At 48.9% G+C, this 15,747-nt stretch overlaps 1 protein-coding gene across 1 annotated transcript; it reads left to right on the plus strand.

The window, feature by feature from the left end:
* Window positions 1-1,013: 1,013 nt before the first annotated feature.
* Window positions 1,014-15,655, plus strand: IGFBP7 (insulin like growth factor binding protein 7; the record flags this gene model as incomplete). The annotated part of the gene is made up of 5 exons (XM_079534095.1): window positions 1,014-1,479; window positions 12,001-12,110; window positions 13,262-13,378; window positions 14,255-14,381; window positions 15,487-15,655. The coding sequence occupies 5 exons, from the start codon at window positions 1,014-1,016 to the stop codon at window positions 15,504-15,506; spliced, it is 840 nt and encodes a 279-aa protein (XP_079390221.1). The 3' UTR covers window positions 15,507-15,655.
* Window positions 15,656-15,747: the final 92 nt, after the last annotated feature.

Consider the following 15,747-nt stretch of genomic DNA (forward strand, 5'->3'; position numbering starts at 1 on the left):
AAAAGAACAAGGTATGCAATCAGGAGAGGGGAGCCCTCACTCACCACCTCCCAGAGGCTCTCTGTGAGCAATGGCCCCATTGGCAAGTGAGACCCACAGGTTTGTCTACACCGAGGGAGCTCACAGTGGGTGTCTGATGTGGCATGCAGAATGTCATTTTTTAGACCTAGGCTCAAGTCTTTATCATGACGTTTGGTGAACCAAAGGGGCCTCCAGTTGCCTTTCTGTGCTTAGCAGTTGTCTCTTGAATGCCTTGCAGTTCAGGCAAGTTCCTCTAAATTCATTTTGCTTGCACAACACTGCTCTGATTGCATTTATTTTGTGCTCAGGGACCTCCAAGTGCCTTTCTCTTCAGCCTCAGGATTCTCAGTGTTTTCCTATGCTCACCAAGGACCTGTGATCTCTTTTTTTGATTTGTCCGGGGGCTTGCACATGCCATTCAGCACATCCCTAGCATTTCCAAAGTCCTTGTCTGCTCAGTTCAGAGCTCCCCAGTTCATTTTGGTGCTCCAGAGGCTTCTAGAGCCCTTTCTATTCAACCCCGGGGCTTCACAGCATCTTTCCGCACAGCCACTGGTCCTCAGGTGTCCATGTGTTTGATTATCTGGATGAGGGAGTTAACATGCCCTCGCTACATCTGTAGATGACACCAAGTTGGAGGAAGTGTTGGATCTACTGCTCTTTTCAAATGTTATGCTTTGGCAATAGATGAAAGTACTGACATTGCGGCTATGGCACAGTGTATGGATTTTTGTCATTGATAACAAGTACAGTGTCACTAAATCCCTTCTTTTTCGCTCAAGATTTCCGCAGCTGCTGCCGCTAAGCAAGGCGTTATACCGACTGCGGTTCTCGCCGGCGGCACGGCCACTGGCGCGCCGGCCGATATGGGCCCCGGCGGGCATCGAGGGGCCGGCGCCCCGTGGGCGGTGCGGAGGAACGGCCGCCTCCCGGGGCGGGGTTTTCCGCGCCGTGGCTTAAGTCGGCGCGGGGCGGCGAGCCGGCGTGCCGCCATGCCGTTCCCGGTGTTGTGGGTTGTAGCGCTGCTGACGCCCGCCGTGGCGGCGGTGACGGAGCTGGGAGGCTGCGGACCGTGCGACGCCGCGCGGTGCCCGGCGCTGCCGCCGCGGGGCTGCCCGCTGGGCCGGGTGCGGGACGCCTGCGGGTGCTGCTGGCAGTGCGGGCGCGGCGAGGGCGAGGCGTGCGGCGGCTCCGGCTTTGGCGGCGGGCGTTGCGCCGCCGGGCTGGAGTGCGTGAAGAGCCGCAAGCGTCGTAAGGCGAAGGGCGGCCCGGGCCCCGCCGCCGCCTCCGGCCCCGCCGCCCCGGTCGGCGTGTGCGTGTGCAAGAGCCGCTACCCGGTGTGCGGCAGCGACGGGCTCACCTACGGCAGCGGCTGCCAGCTCCGCGCCGCCAGCCTGCGCGCACAGAGCCGCGGCGAGCCCGCCATCAGCCAGCGCAGCAAGGGAGCCTGCGAGCAAGGTGCGGGGCATGGGGTGGGCGGCGGCGTGGAGCGGGCGTGACGGGGAGCTGCTCGCTTTAGGGCTCCGCGGAGTCCCGGTGTCCCCTGCCCGGAGCCGCAGGCAGCGGCTGCCTTGCTGTTAGGCTTGAGTCTCATTCCAGTAGTAGAAAGCGGTGCGGCTGTTCTCTCTTGTTTTCCAGCGGCGGTGTAAGCGGCACAGCCCTGCTGTTAGTGCTTGTCGGTGTTTTGCCCGCGGCTCATGTTGTAGGATGCTGTCGCACGGAGCAGAGGGGATGGATTCAGCAGAGGAAGATTGCGAGCAGTAAGAAAGATAAACATTCAGCTTAAATGGATGTGAAAGTCTCAGAAGTTAAGAGCCAGCATTGGTGTCGTTGTCTTACTGTGGTTTGCCATTAAGACAGGTGGTGGATTTCTTCTGAGTTGCACGTAGCTGTCAGTGCTCACAAGACTTGTGAGCGGGAGCTCGGTTCTTCCCAAGACTTTGCTTAGAGTGGTGCTCTCGATAGAAGTGGTTCTGCTGCGGAGCCTCCACTAGCAATCCTGTTAGCATGGGAGAGAATCGTTCTGCTGAATTCTCTGTTCTGGGTATCTGTGTTAACAGATATCTAACGTCCTCTCACAGACACTACAGGCATGATCTATTAGGCAGGAGGCTTCTTCTGACTTGCCTGCCTTCAGCAGCTCTCACAAGCCTTCATTCTCTGTTCGTGACACTGACAGCTTCTCTGAAGAGGGCCTCAGTTGGGGACAGCACAAGCTGCATCCCTTCTTTGGAAGAGGCCCCTCTGGGTGTGCAGATGTGCAGCAGGGCATATGTATGGCTTAAGAACTGCTGGAATGTACTCCAACAGTATTGTGCAGTGCTATCAGTAAAATGTCACTCTGGGCAGTGACTCTCCTTTTGAATTCCACTATTGGGAGAGCTCTCACCCAGCATCTCAGAGGAGAGAGCAGAGCAGGAAAAGCGTGGGCTGCTCAGCAGTGGTCCAGCAGAGCCTGTTCTGTTCAGCCTTCTTTTGGCTGCGCAGTCCTTTCTTGCGCTGCTGTCCTTCTTCTGGGGGTATGTGTTGTTCTGTGGCTTGCAACTGAGGCCAGGATTCAGCCCACTCACCTGATGCTTTAGACATCTGGAAGTACTTGGTAGCTCAGAGGGGTTCACATCAATTAAAACTGGGAAGGGAAGGAGAGGTGACTTTTGAAACAGTGGCAGGTGATGACATCCATCCCAGGCCCATCAGGCCCTGATGGTACAGCCCTCTGGATAAAAGATAGCACTTTTCTGAATTTCTGGAAAAACGTAAATGCTGTGGAAGGTGGAGCTCTGGCATGCAATCCCTGGGCTATCAGCTTTCTGTCATTTGGGAACAAGAGGGAGCAGCCTTTCAAGTCTGAGTAGAAATCCAGAAAAAACATATTTGTAGCAGACTGTTATTTCTAGGAGTTATTTTTGGTGGGGTTTTTTTTGAGGGGGGAGGGAGGGGAGGGTGTGGTTTCATTTTTTTATGTGTATCAAGTCAGGGGATGGGGGGGGGGGGGGCTTGCTTTTTGTTTAGCTTTGCTTGTTTGTTCATCCTATTTGAAAGTTTGTCCTGGGGAGGAGGAAATGGAGAGCTCTGACTGCTCTTGGCCTTCATTGTTGTCAGCAGGAAGGGAGGCAGCTGGGGATGGGGCATCCAGCGGAAGAGAGGAATGCGTCTGTTGTTAGGTGCTCACCTTCACCCACCCTTGCACCCCATGCTTAGGGTGGGGTAGACAGTTAGGAGGCAGGACACAAAGGTGCAAGTGGGGGAAAATGCTGCTGTTCTGTCCTTTTCTCCATTCCTGCAACTTTTTGCCCAAACCTCGCCTTGCAAGTAAAGTGAGAGTGACCTCTTCTGTCTTGAAACGCATCCTTTGTAATGATCGCAGGGATCAGCTGCAGGCACATAGAAGATTCAAGATCCTGCTTCTTGTTTAATTGGGATAGCATCTCGTACTCGTTCTTGCCTTGTCTCCCTCTCTGTCCCATGTGTACCAGGTATTCAGAGAGTCTGAAGGAAGTACGCCTCCTGGGAGGGTCAGTTGTACTGATTTACTATAGGCAGCACCATGTGGACATAGTAAGCCCATTTATTTAACTTTTCTTAAATGCTGGTTGACTCTCTTGAACAGTCTAATTTTAAGGCTTCATTAAGTATCTTCCTTCCAGAAGGAAGTATTACAGAGCAAGCTTTCATCTCTGCTGCGTGACCACTTCTGTGTGTGCTAAAGTTCAATTTGAATAGTAGTGTCCGACAAAATTTCTCAGACATTGAAATGTGCAGGAAGTACCACTTGAATACATACATTGGGTTTCACAGAGATTTATTTGCAGAGTAAAACAGCCTATTAGCAAAGAACTCAGAAGGAATTATGAAAGGCTTAACACAGAAAACTCTACTTAAGATGCCCAGATTTCTCAACAACGGATTTACTTCCAAGGAGCTAGAAGTTCATTAAAATGCTATTTGACAAAGCTGACAAAATACAACTCCAGCTTGCCTACCACTGGGTTTTCTGTGCAACACTCTGCAGTTTTTGCTTGCTATTCAACAGCTGGGAACAACTTGGGGAATGAGCCAGTTCTTGGCTCTACATGGTGTGCCTTGACCTTGTCCTCGTGATTCTTTTTCTGCTACTTGTTTTCCAGACATCCCTAGTCTGACGCCGGTGTCCTTTGTACAAAAATAATGAACCCATGCAGAAAAAAGGATTTCCGTAGCAGCCAGAAGTTCCAGCTGGTGGGTAAAGGAAGTCAGCTGAGAAGAATTTGAGAGGATGCAGGCAACCGTCCCTATACTGGCACTTGGCAGGTGCAGGGATTTGACCAGTCCTCCCTGGAGTGGGTTGCATAGGGTCAGGACCATTGAAAAGGGTTTAAGAAATGGATGTGTGGGAGCCTGCAGAGCTGCTCTGGGTGAGCGGCCAGCGATGGTGTGGCGCTCCTTGTAGCTTGGCTCACGCTTTGCCCATGAAAGGGCTCTGAGTTGGCTCAGAGGCAAACTGACATCGCACAGGTGTGCAAGGATGCTCAGGACAGACTCATGACTTCTTTAAATTTTGGCTGCAGTTAATTTTTCAGTGAGTGTGCAGAAGCAATTTACAGGTAGCTAGGACTCAGGACAGCTGTGGTACTTACTGCCATGCAGAGCTACTTGCCGCAAGGAATTAGGATTGTATGGCTCATTTCATGCCAGGCAGAGCAAACCCTCAAAGCACAAACTCCTGTCAAAATGGGAAAAGGCTTCTTGGCATGCTGATCTCTCTGAGCTGAAAAATACCAGGCATGCACTTGTTGACCAAACAGTGCAAGAAAGAACAAATCTCTCTGTGTCATTCTTATCATTAGCTACGAGCAGATGTCTGCTTGAAGGGGCATGTTGTGACTGCTGGAAGTACTGCTTCATTTCACCCCAAGAATGAAGTCTCTGATACTGGTTTCAGCAGGGTCAAGATCTCTGGGTTGCTTCATTGTGACTGTCACAGATTTTTCCTTCCACAGTGGAAGCCAGTCGCCTTGCACAGACACAACACAGAGCTGGGCTTCAGAGGATGGTGTTTGTCAGGGAATTGGTGCTGGTTTGGACCTTGCTGCAAATGCTCAATGAAGGTAGAAATGCAAGGGCAGATAACACAGAACCATAGAATGGCCAGGGTTGGAAGGGTCCTTAAGGACCATGAATCTCCAACCCCCCTGCCACATGCAGGGCCACCAACCTCCCCATTTTAAACTGTGGGTCTGCCCAGGGCCCCATCCAATCTGGCCTTGAACACCTCTACAGAGCATCCATAACCTCTCTGGGCAGCCTGTTCCAGCACCTCACCACTCTCATTGTAAAGAACTTCCCCCTGATATCCAACCTAAGTCTCCCCTCCCACAACTTAAAACCACTTCCCCTTGTCCTGCAGTTATCAACCCTTTCAAAGAGTTGACTCCCCTCCTGTTTGTAGGCTCCCTTTAGGTATTGGAAGGCTGCAATGAGGACATCCCACAGCCTTCTTTTCTCCAGGCTGAACAAGCCCAGCTCCCTCAGCTTGTCTTCATAGGAGAGGTGCTCCAGTCCCCTGATCATCCTCGTGGCCTCTTCTGGACCCTCTCCAACAGCTCCCTGTCTTTCTTGTACTGGGGGCTCCAGACCTGGATGCAGTACTCCAGATGGGGCCTCACAAGAGCAGAGTAGAGGGGACAATCACCTCCCTGTCCTTGCTGGCCACCCCTCTTCTGGTGGAGCCCAGGATACCATTTGCTTTCCGAGCTGCAAGGGCACACTGCTGGCTCGTGTTAAGTTTTTCATCCATCAAGACCCCCAGGTCCTTCTCTGCAGGGCTGCTCTCAAGGACCACTTCTTCCAGTCTGTATGGATGCCTGGGGTTCCTCCGACCCAAGTGGAAAAACCTTGCACTTTGCTGTGTTGAATCTCATTCGGTTCACCTGAGCCCACCTTTCAAGCCTATTGAGGTCCCTCTGAATGGTATCCCTTCCCCTATACCCCCACAAATTCATCCCACTTGACCTCGTCAGTGGCCTTGGTGCCCCATAAAGCTGTATCTGCTCTGCGGGTGGATTGTAGCTGAGTTCTCACAAGTCGCTTTTAAATCAAGAAACATAAATCTCTTCTGCTGGCGTGTTTCATCCAAATTCAGCTGTTGAGATTTTTACATCAGTTTTCTAATTTTGAGGCTTTTATTTGTTGTTTGAAGGTGTTGTTTTTTTTTTTAATTCACTACCAGAGTAGTGTAGAAACCAGAAGTGTTGGGGAAAGAATGCTGGGAGGAGACACTTTTGTCACGGATATTGCCTCGTGTTCTCTTGATATAACTGCATTAAATTCAAAAAGCTTCCAAGTTTCTTAGGTACCAGAGATCATAGTTCGTATTAGATCACATTCTGCAAGCAACTCCTCAGGATTTGTGCTTTTTAATTAACAAGTGGCTTAGATTTAGTCCTTTCCTACCGTTCTTTCTTCCCTAGGATATAAAGGACTTAAAATAATAGCTGCATTTTGTGAGTTTGTTCTTCTTGCTGGTGAAAGAGGATTAGGTAAGGTTTTGCTAAGAGGTTGAAAAATGAACTAAATCCCCTCATTCTCATGTGAAGTTGGTTTCACTTCACATCGTGGGGGCCTTGTGGCAGTGGCCTGCTGCCCACTTTCTCTCACCACAAAGACGAGCATTGAATTTGTGGGTGGATCTTGCAAGCATCATCATGCTGCATCCACAGATTGTGTGGCACGGCAGGTGCACAGTGTGGTTGCATAGGGGGTTTTAGTGTGCTTTAGGGCACAAAGTGAGGATGTGATGGGGTTTGGTGTGGTGCTTGCTTTTCCAGCGCCCTGTGCTTTGGGATTTTGAGACAGTTACCAGGACTGAAGTGTTGTGCTTGTATTTTGAAAAATAATTGGTGACTCTGTGGGTTTCTTTCCCACTGTTGTAGATCATTGCCCTTAATTCCTCCTTAACAGGCATTTAGTTGTTTGAAAAGTTTTGGGTTCACTGGAGTTTAATACACATTAAGTTTTTATGGTTGCGGTGCTAAAATCTTATTAGGGAGTCTGTTTAGTGTATTACTCAGCAGCTCAGCATATAAGCTGGTATGCTTCTAGGAGAGCACCAGTATGCCTGGGACTGTGCAGTGTTTCCGCTGTCCAAGAGGGATCCCATGTTTTACCTGTGTCTTCATTCCTAATCATCATAGAAAACTAAAAATCAGCAGGAAGGAATGATTTCAGATCAGCAAATTCCTTCCCATGTTTGTTTTTCTGCTGGAAAGGCATGCTGTGTTTAAAAAATGCGTTTAATCCGTTGTTGGACTGAAGTTCTTTGAGGTTCATACTAAACAGGAGATTATCAAGTAACGAGTCTAATCAGGTTGGACTTTTCAAAGCCCTGAGTGCTTTACCGTGAATAAATGCTGCCATGCCTGATTTCCACATCTCCCAGTCCTCATAGTGCCTAACAAAAAGGCTTCTGGGAGGAGGTGAAGGTGATTTCCTCTTCTTGTGCTAAGGTGGGCATCTCCTTTGGGCTGGGCATTCTGTTCTCAGAGCTCTTGCTGTAATTCCTTGGACTCTTCAGGGCCTGGTACAAGGAGAGGGAGAAGTAATATCTGAAGGAGGTCAAGAAGGATGCTTATAGTCACACAGGCACTCGGGGAATGGGGAAGGACAGAAAATGCTTATACTTCCCATCTGCTATTGCCTCTCAGTGCTTTGCCCTGAGAAGGAGCTGCTAAGGGCATGTGAGCTAGAATTAGCAAATGCTGCTTACAGAAGGTTCCCCTTCTCCATATAAAGGAATTTTGAAGGGAAAATACTTTCCCAGCGACTCAAGAGGTTGTATCAGTCTGTTTCAGGCTTGCAAGAGGTTGCAAGCTGTCCAGCTTTTGCTTTGTTGTTGCAAAATGAGTGTTCCCAGTCTGTATCTTATCCAGGGCTCCAGCAAAGCAGTGCAGCACTCGGGAGGGCTGGCTGGGAACCAGGCTGACACCCACGCTCTGGTGTGTGGTACACTGCTTCATGTTTTAGTGTTCAGGACTTCCCACACACATATAAATACCAGGGTCCTCAGTGTTAGCCCCAGGCCCGTTTTTGTCTTCAGTGCCATACCTGCAGCTCCTTTGATTTTTATCAGTGGAGTTGTTGCTTTTGTTGCTGGTGCATGGTTTGTGCATTAACAAAGTCTGGGTCCTTTTATCTTAAAGAATGTGAATGTTTTGCTCAGAGAGGCAAAAGCATGCAGGAAGAGGGAGTGTCTAGCTGGATTCCCAGCTGAGGCTTGGAAAGGATAGCCAAGCCCACCAGCATGCCTGATCTTTGCTCTCTGACAATTTAGTGCGAGGTTTTTGGTGCTGACTGTGGAAGATCAAGAATTTAAAAGGCTGAACTGCTGTGTATTGACTTCTAGACGTTATGAAGTATCTTTGAGACTTCTCTGAAGGCCTTACTGCCTCACAGATTGTTTCTTGTGAGTTCAGAGTGGCGCTGTGGACTGTGAGGCTTTGCTTCCCCTGTGACCAGGCACTTGCCCCTCGGTGGCTGTGGGATTGTCCCTGTTTTTGAAGGTGGGGGCAGATCAAGTGGCAGCCTGGTGTGCTTAGTTCAGTTGTGGGCCCCACACTGCAAGAAAGACATCGGGGCTTGCAGTGTGTCCAGAGAAAGGCAACAGAGCTGTGTCTGGAGCACAAGTCTTATGGGGAAGACCAGCTGAGGGAGCTGGGGATGCTCAGCCTGGAGAAGAAGATGCTCAGGGAGACCTTATGGCTCTCTGCAGCTGCCTGAAAGGAGGCTGTGGTGAGGTGGGATCCGACTCTTCTCCCTGGTAAAAGCAGTAGGCCAAGTGGGAATGGCCTTATGTTTTGCCAGGGATTATTCAGGTCGAATATAAGGAAACATCTCTGAAAGAGTGGCCATGCACTGGCACAGGCTGCCCAGGGAGGTGGTGCAGTCACCATCCTTGGAGATGTTTAGGAACCATGGACTTGTAGATATGGTGGGGATGGGCTTGGACTGGATGGTCTTAGAGGTCTTTTCCAGCCTCAATGATTCTGTGATTCTAGAAGTGGTGGAACTGAACTCCACACAGAGGGAGCTTCGGTGACCCTGAGTAGGAATGCGCCATCCTTGTGGTGTGAATAAGGGATGGATGGGCGGGCTGGGATGGGAGCTTCATCGAGGGAGTCACAGGCTCTGCCATATGCTGCTTTAGAAGAAAAGCAACTGAACAATAACCATGGGGACTCCTCTCTGACTGCTGACATAATGCAGATCATCAGCTCTCTGTTACTGGCAGAACAAACAAGCCCCGCATGCACAGGCTCCTCGCCCAGAGTGAATGAGCGCAGTGCATGGGCTCTGTATGTAAGCCCTTTCCCGGGCCAGAGAGAGCTATTTATCTTACAAACAATGATGAGAGCCACCGGGAAATGCCTGGAGTGCCTGTGGAGAGCAGCTGATGTCTATCAGCAGTTTATGGTGTCCTGTCAGGCAAGGGAGCGCCTGTGCATTCAGGGTAAGAAGCAGCAGGCTGCACTGCATGCGGCACAGAGCCTCTGGTGGAAAGCAGAGACCACTCAGCTGGGCTGATGTCTCCATCATCTGGGCTTGGTTCTGCTCTCAGTGACTGTTTTCATCAGCTTGTGCAACCTGCAAGTTCCCAGCCCAAGGGAAGCATACAGAAGAAGGTTCCTTTTCATGGGCAGTCCTGTAACTGGAAAAACTGGAGCTCAAAGAGGCAGGATGTAAGGTAGAGAGCATTCTTGCTGGCACGAATCAACTCGTGCTCTGTACGAGGTGGGATTGTTTCCGGTTCTGCTGAGCACATGGTGGCATTGCTCTGTATGTGAGATCCTCTAAGAGAGGGGGGTCACTTAAAAGAGTGAATGTGTTCACATTGTCTGGAGACCATGGAAGGCTCAGGCATTCCCTGCCTGATGTCTCGTTGCAGGGTCCCACTTCTCCTGCCCATCCCTGGGGTAGGGGCTACTTAGGGAGGCTGTGGGAGAGAATGTAATGCGGTGTCAGCTCACTGAGGGGGTGTAACTACTGCTGCATTACTGCAGTCTGTTGTGACTCTGTTTTAAATCTGTTGACTTCTTGGCCTTTCTTGTTTATTTTTAATGGAGGATGAAGCCCAACTCCAGACCTTTGGAAATCTGGATTAAAGTAAAATATCCCAGGAGACCAAACTGACTCTTCCCACGGCACTGTTGCATCTTTTTAGGATCTTTATTCCATCTCGGTCTGAGGGCTGTCTCAGATGGAGACAGAAGCCTGTGAATGCTTCCTGTTCATTTGCAACCAAAGACAGAGTCTCACATTCCTCACCGTTAGAACCAGATATGCATCCTAAGCTTGGGGCTGCTCCATGATGGCCAAGCTCTTATCATGCTTTGGCTGCTGTGATAAACCAGCCAGAGCTTAGCCATGAAGTGAACCAGTTTAACAGTGTCTTGAAGTCACTGTCAGGCTTTTAATGTAAGACTCAGGATCTCTTCATTTCTGCAGTGGCAGATTGTGGCAGTTTTGTAGCAGCTGATTTGTATTTTTTTTCTGTCTGGTGGAGAACTCCAGCAACTGGTGATAAAGAGGAGGATGTTATACTGGGATGAATGTAGCCCTTCCTGCTGGGCAGCCTTGAAATCGTCCCTGGGAAGTGTGCCTTGCAGTCAGGGGACTTTGCATGGTTGGAGCATCACGTGTATTGTGGGAGGTCCTTGCAGGCTGTGAGGTAAACTAAGCAGCCTGGAGACTTGCTGAGCACCCCATTGTTTAAGGGACACCAGAAAAACAATAGCTGATGTCCTGAGGAAGTGGCTGTGCTGAGGAAGAGGAGCAGAGCGTGTGACCTGTGGTGGCCCTGCTGTGGGAACAGCTGTGACTTTGAAACACCCCTTTCCTGGCCCATGCCCAACTCTGCAGCAGCATGGCGAGCAATAGGTTAAGCTAGGTAATGAAGCACTGAATAAATCATTCGCTCAGCTCACAGAATCTGTTCTGTACAAGTGGATTGTAGTATTTGTGAGGAAACCTGGTACCTGGCTTACCTTATTGATCGTACGATGTGGTTTTAATGGTCTGCAAAGGGTGCACAGATAACAAGAGGCAGCAGCACAGAAGCTAAATGCAGGAGGATGGGGATACATATGTGAGGGTGGATGTGGGCTGCTGTGAGATAGACCTAAATGCTGCTCTGGGGAGTAGGGTGCATGTGCAGACTGGGGGCAAGGCCCTTTTTTCCACAGGAAATGCTTTCTAGTGAAGAGAAGCCTACCTCTTCAGTGCAGAAGGGGAAAATCAGCTGTGTTCTTCAAGCTGTCAATAAGTGGAAATAAACACTATGGGCTCCATTGGTCTGCACTTCCTCTTATGGGACATTAATAGCCACATTTTGCAAAGTAGCAGTGGTTCCCCCATTAAAGAGGGATAAAACAGAAACACAATTCTTTCCTTTGTGGGATATGGGTTATGTCTCGGATGTTTTCCAGCCTGAGGGGTAAACATCTCTTAGGCAGAGCTGCAAAACAGCTTTGCTCACGTCAGGCTCCTCATTTAATTTTAACCAGAGGTTGGCACTCCCTGAGGAAAGCAGAGCTCTGTACTCACCCAGTTCTTTCTCAGATCCTCTCCAGGGCAGAGCTCTGCCACCCTCCACAGCCAGCCCCCTTTGGCTGAGTGTTGCACACAGGTAGCCTTGGATTCTGCTAGCCAAATGCCACCGTCTGTGCTGCTTATTAAAATCATGCTGGGAGAAGATAGCAGCAGAGCAATCTCTGGCATGGGAGAATAATTGAGACCCTTCTATTTCCCAGGAAGTTTGGAATGAAGGTCCTTTTTCTCTGTGCCGTCTGTGTTGAAGTTGCACTTGGTAACCACGTGGTACACAAAGATGGCATACCAAGCAGGCACCCTCCTCACCTTGTCCTCAAAACCCATCAGAAGTGACAGGCCCCACAGCAGAGGCCTTGCAATCACCCAGTGCTTAGAATTGTTTATTCCTCCTTGCAGGACCCTCCATTGTGACCCCTCCTAAGGACATCTGGAATGTGACAGGAGCACAGATCTACCTGAGCTGTGAAGTCATTGGCATCCCAACACCTGTCCTCATCTGGAACAAGGTGAGGGCCTTGCCTCTTAACATCTAGCAAAGTTAAGGTAGCTGAAACTGCTTAGTAAGCAACAGGACATAAAGTCATAGGAAATTGCTCATAGAAATTCACATCTTTGATGAGTTCTCCCATCTGTGCAGTTCTTTCCACCCCTAAACATCTGGCTTTGCTTAATCTATCTTTAATCATCTCTTTTTCCAAACTTGTGTTGGTCTCAGCACGGAATGGGACTTGTGTTTTTCCTGGTATTCAGAGCGTGTAGGCAGTGTCCCTTGACCTGCTGTCACCCTGCTGACGGCAGTGACTGCGGCAGCTGGATGCAGCTGAGCTAGCGTGAGGCACTGGAGCATGGGACAGTTATCTCTGATACAGGAGGCAGCATGCTGATTGAGGCAGGGTGCTGGTAACACCTGGCTCTGAGCAGGAACTAGTCTTGAGCGGGGAAGATCCTGGTCACAGGATTCAAGAAACTGTGAGACCCTGGGCTCAGACAGCAAGCAGCAGGGAATAACTCACTCTGGGCACACTACTGGTCTTTCACTGACGCTATGCCTGTCTGGAGGAATGCTAGGCTTGCTGCAGCGGAAATACGTGGGTGATGTCCCTGATCTGCATCTAGGGTAGGTCATACAGGCACAGAGCATTCCTGGAACAATGCTCACACATTTGATTTTCTGCTGCTGCCACACTAAAATGATGGGATCATCAGGAAAGGTGTGTGTGGACTACAGTCAACTCCTGCTGGCCCCCCAAGCCAGAAGGCAGCTGCTGCAGGCTGCCAAGCTGGATTCATGCATGAGTACCAGCAGCTGCAGGTGACTGAATCTTTATTGAGTGGGAGCATCACTTAATGGCTTAAACATGCCTATGGGAGCGTGCACAAATATTCTGTGATCAGTGCGGGGTGTGTTTGCAGTACTCAGCAGCAGGCACACCAGAAAGTTGTGCTGCTCTTTCTGTTCCCACAGAGGCAAGGGGAAGACAGCCCTAGTGCACACATTGGAGCTGCACTACATACAGGATGAGATTAAATATCAGCACTAGAAAAACACTGCTTCCACACAAAACATAGTCATATAGATCTAATGTTGATCTTGCTGCTACAAGTTCTAGTGTAAATAAGACCCGAAATGCTCACACCTTTCTGACCTTCTGTTTAGATCATTCAAGGACAGTATGGTATCCAGAGAATGGAGCTTCTGCCTGGCGACCGAGAAAATCTGGCTATTCAGACCCGAGGAGGCCCTGAGAAACATGAAGTGACCGGCTGGGTACTGGTAAGTACTTGTGCAAACTGTTTACAAACAGTTTGCAAACAACGCATCTACAGAAGATGTATTGCAATGGATAGGTCACTTAGAGGAAAAGAATCTCTCTGTGTAGAAAGGCTGCAGAAGGCCTAAGACCTCCCCCAATCTGAGACCTTCTAGCTTTAGCAGCTGTCTTTGCTCCAGTGACATATATCACCTGCTGCAGAATAGCACAGTGCAGAAGCCATCAGCTGTCACAGAGCAGGCTTCTTAAGGTAGCAGAGTACCTGCAGCCCAATGACCAATTGCCACATTTTAAAGGGAAGCAGTAGGGAGGGAGCTGCTCTGCATCCCAGTAAGGGAATTGCATCAGTAAGTACGATGGCTCCCAGCTGCAGAGAATCTGGCTTAGGCAAGGCAAAGTGGTTCCTGCAACACATGCCAAAGCAGAGGGGGAAACAGGGAAGATTTTGAGCCAGTCATTTTGCAGAACTAACTGCCTAGATGCAGAATGTTCTTGGAAGGATTTTTTTTTTTTATTCCTGTTTCCGGACTCTTGCCAAGCGTGCAGGGTTCCAACATAGCTCCAAACTAAGTAAATACTAAAAGAAAGGGAGTGTTACAGCATGCTCAGTCTGGCCTAGCAAACTGCAGCAATGCTAGGCTGAAGCTCAGGAGCAGCTTGTCCCATGCTGCTGGAGAATACCATAATATGAACTAAACAGCTGTTCAGAGCAGGCAGAAGCAACTGTGCAATCAGTATGGTCTCTAAAGGTTAACAGATACTTTATCCTTTCTGCTAATCCCATTATTTAATTAGGAAATTAACAACTTACTTCTATCATGAGGTATCTCTGCTTCTTCACAGGATACTTACTGGGGAGGGGATGTTTCTTTCCCTAGATATCTCCTCTGAGCAAAGAAGATGCTGGAGAATATGAGTGTCATGCATCAAATGCCAAAGGAGAGGCAACAGCTTCTGCAAAAATTCATGTTGTGGAAACTCTGCATGAAATAGCCCTGACAAAGGGTAAGTAGTGTGGCTGAACATTCAGTAGCTCTCTCCCCTCTCAGCTTACTTAATTACTTGATCCAGAATGACCATTCCTATTTAATACTGTCAAATTCAGATGCAGCTTCCAGTAGGTTTGAGAGGACACTGCCAGCCCATCTCAGTTGCCAGAGTTCCCAGGGGGTTGTCAAGTAACTCAAAATGCTGTAAAGTACTGGAGATTAAGATGCCAAATGAAAAACAGCTTTTGGGTAGATTGTGGGTTTTTTTCTATAGCACCTTTCATTGTTTTTCTAGCCCTTAATTAGTACCCTTTTTCCCCTGTTCTCAAAACACTTCCAAGCCTGCCCATTTCACCTGGCAGCAGGATTGACTGAACTCCCTGTTCATCCCAAGAAAGAACAGGGAGTTCAAGCACTCCAAATTCTTTAGTCTTTCTTTAGTTTAAATGGAGTGGCTTTAACAGGAGGTTAAATCTGGGTCTTTGTCTTAGCTGAAAGGCTTTCGGACAGTATTAACAACATCTGGTGTTGGATTAACAACAAAATGAGTCCCAGCATCACTTTAAGCACAGCAGCCTTTACCATGGGTTTTTAGCTCATCTCTCTTTCCAGACATCATTCTTATGGCTAGTACTGAGTTGTGCCACAAATAGCAGGAACTTGTGAGCTAGAATTTAAGATACTTACTGAGAGGGAGAGCAAGGGTGGAGTGCTGCATGTGTTGCTTTGTGGTTTACGTCTTCTGTGCACACAGCTACTGCTGTTTCTTGTCAGCTATAGGAAAGCTCCCAAGTAAGCAGTCCGTAGCTAAGCAATAAGCTGGCAGGCCCCCATTTTTTGAGAAGGAGCTGATAATATTAATGGATTATTTTCAGATGGAACAGGCTGCTCCATAGCTATATGCTACGCCCTTAGGGAGTCAGTGCCTGATTTCTCAGTGATCTCAACCCAGAAAAATGCCACCTACCACCCTCCTGCTGCAATTGGAGTCCTCCTGTGGGAAGGGAAAGAAAGCACCCTCAGATAAGACATCAGAAAAGTCACTTCCCCAGCTGCTGTCCGAGCTCTGACATTACCCCTTGAAACAGTGTGCAGCCTAACATGTTTCTGTTTTTCCACAGATGATGGTGCAGAGCTGTGATCTGAGGACTTTCACTTATGCACCGTTTTAAGTTAGTATTTTGGAAAGCTGCAGCCTCAGGCTTTTTCTAGCTCACTAATCATTCTCTTACTTTCTTTATTCTTTGATTACCCATTTGCTTGCACACTTCCTTTGCAGATATACAAATAAAGAGATTCACGAGTTCAATTACAAATTTTAATTCTATTTACAGGAAATAAACATACTTTTAAAGAGCACACAGCTGATGAGTAAGACTATT

This window comes from Tetrao urogallus (genome assembly GCF_951394365.1).
Source record: "Tetrao urogallus genome assembly, chromosome: 4".
Taxonomy (NCBI): domain Eukaryota; kingdom Metazoa; phylum Chordata; class Aves; order Galliformes; family Phasianidae; genus Tetrao; species Tetrao urogallus.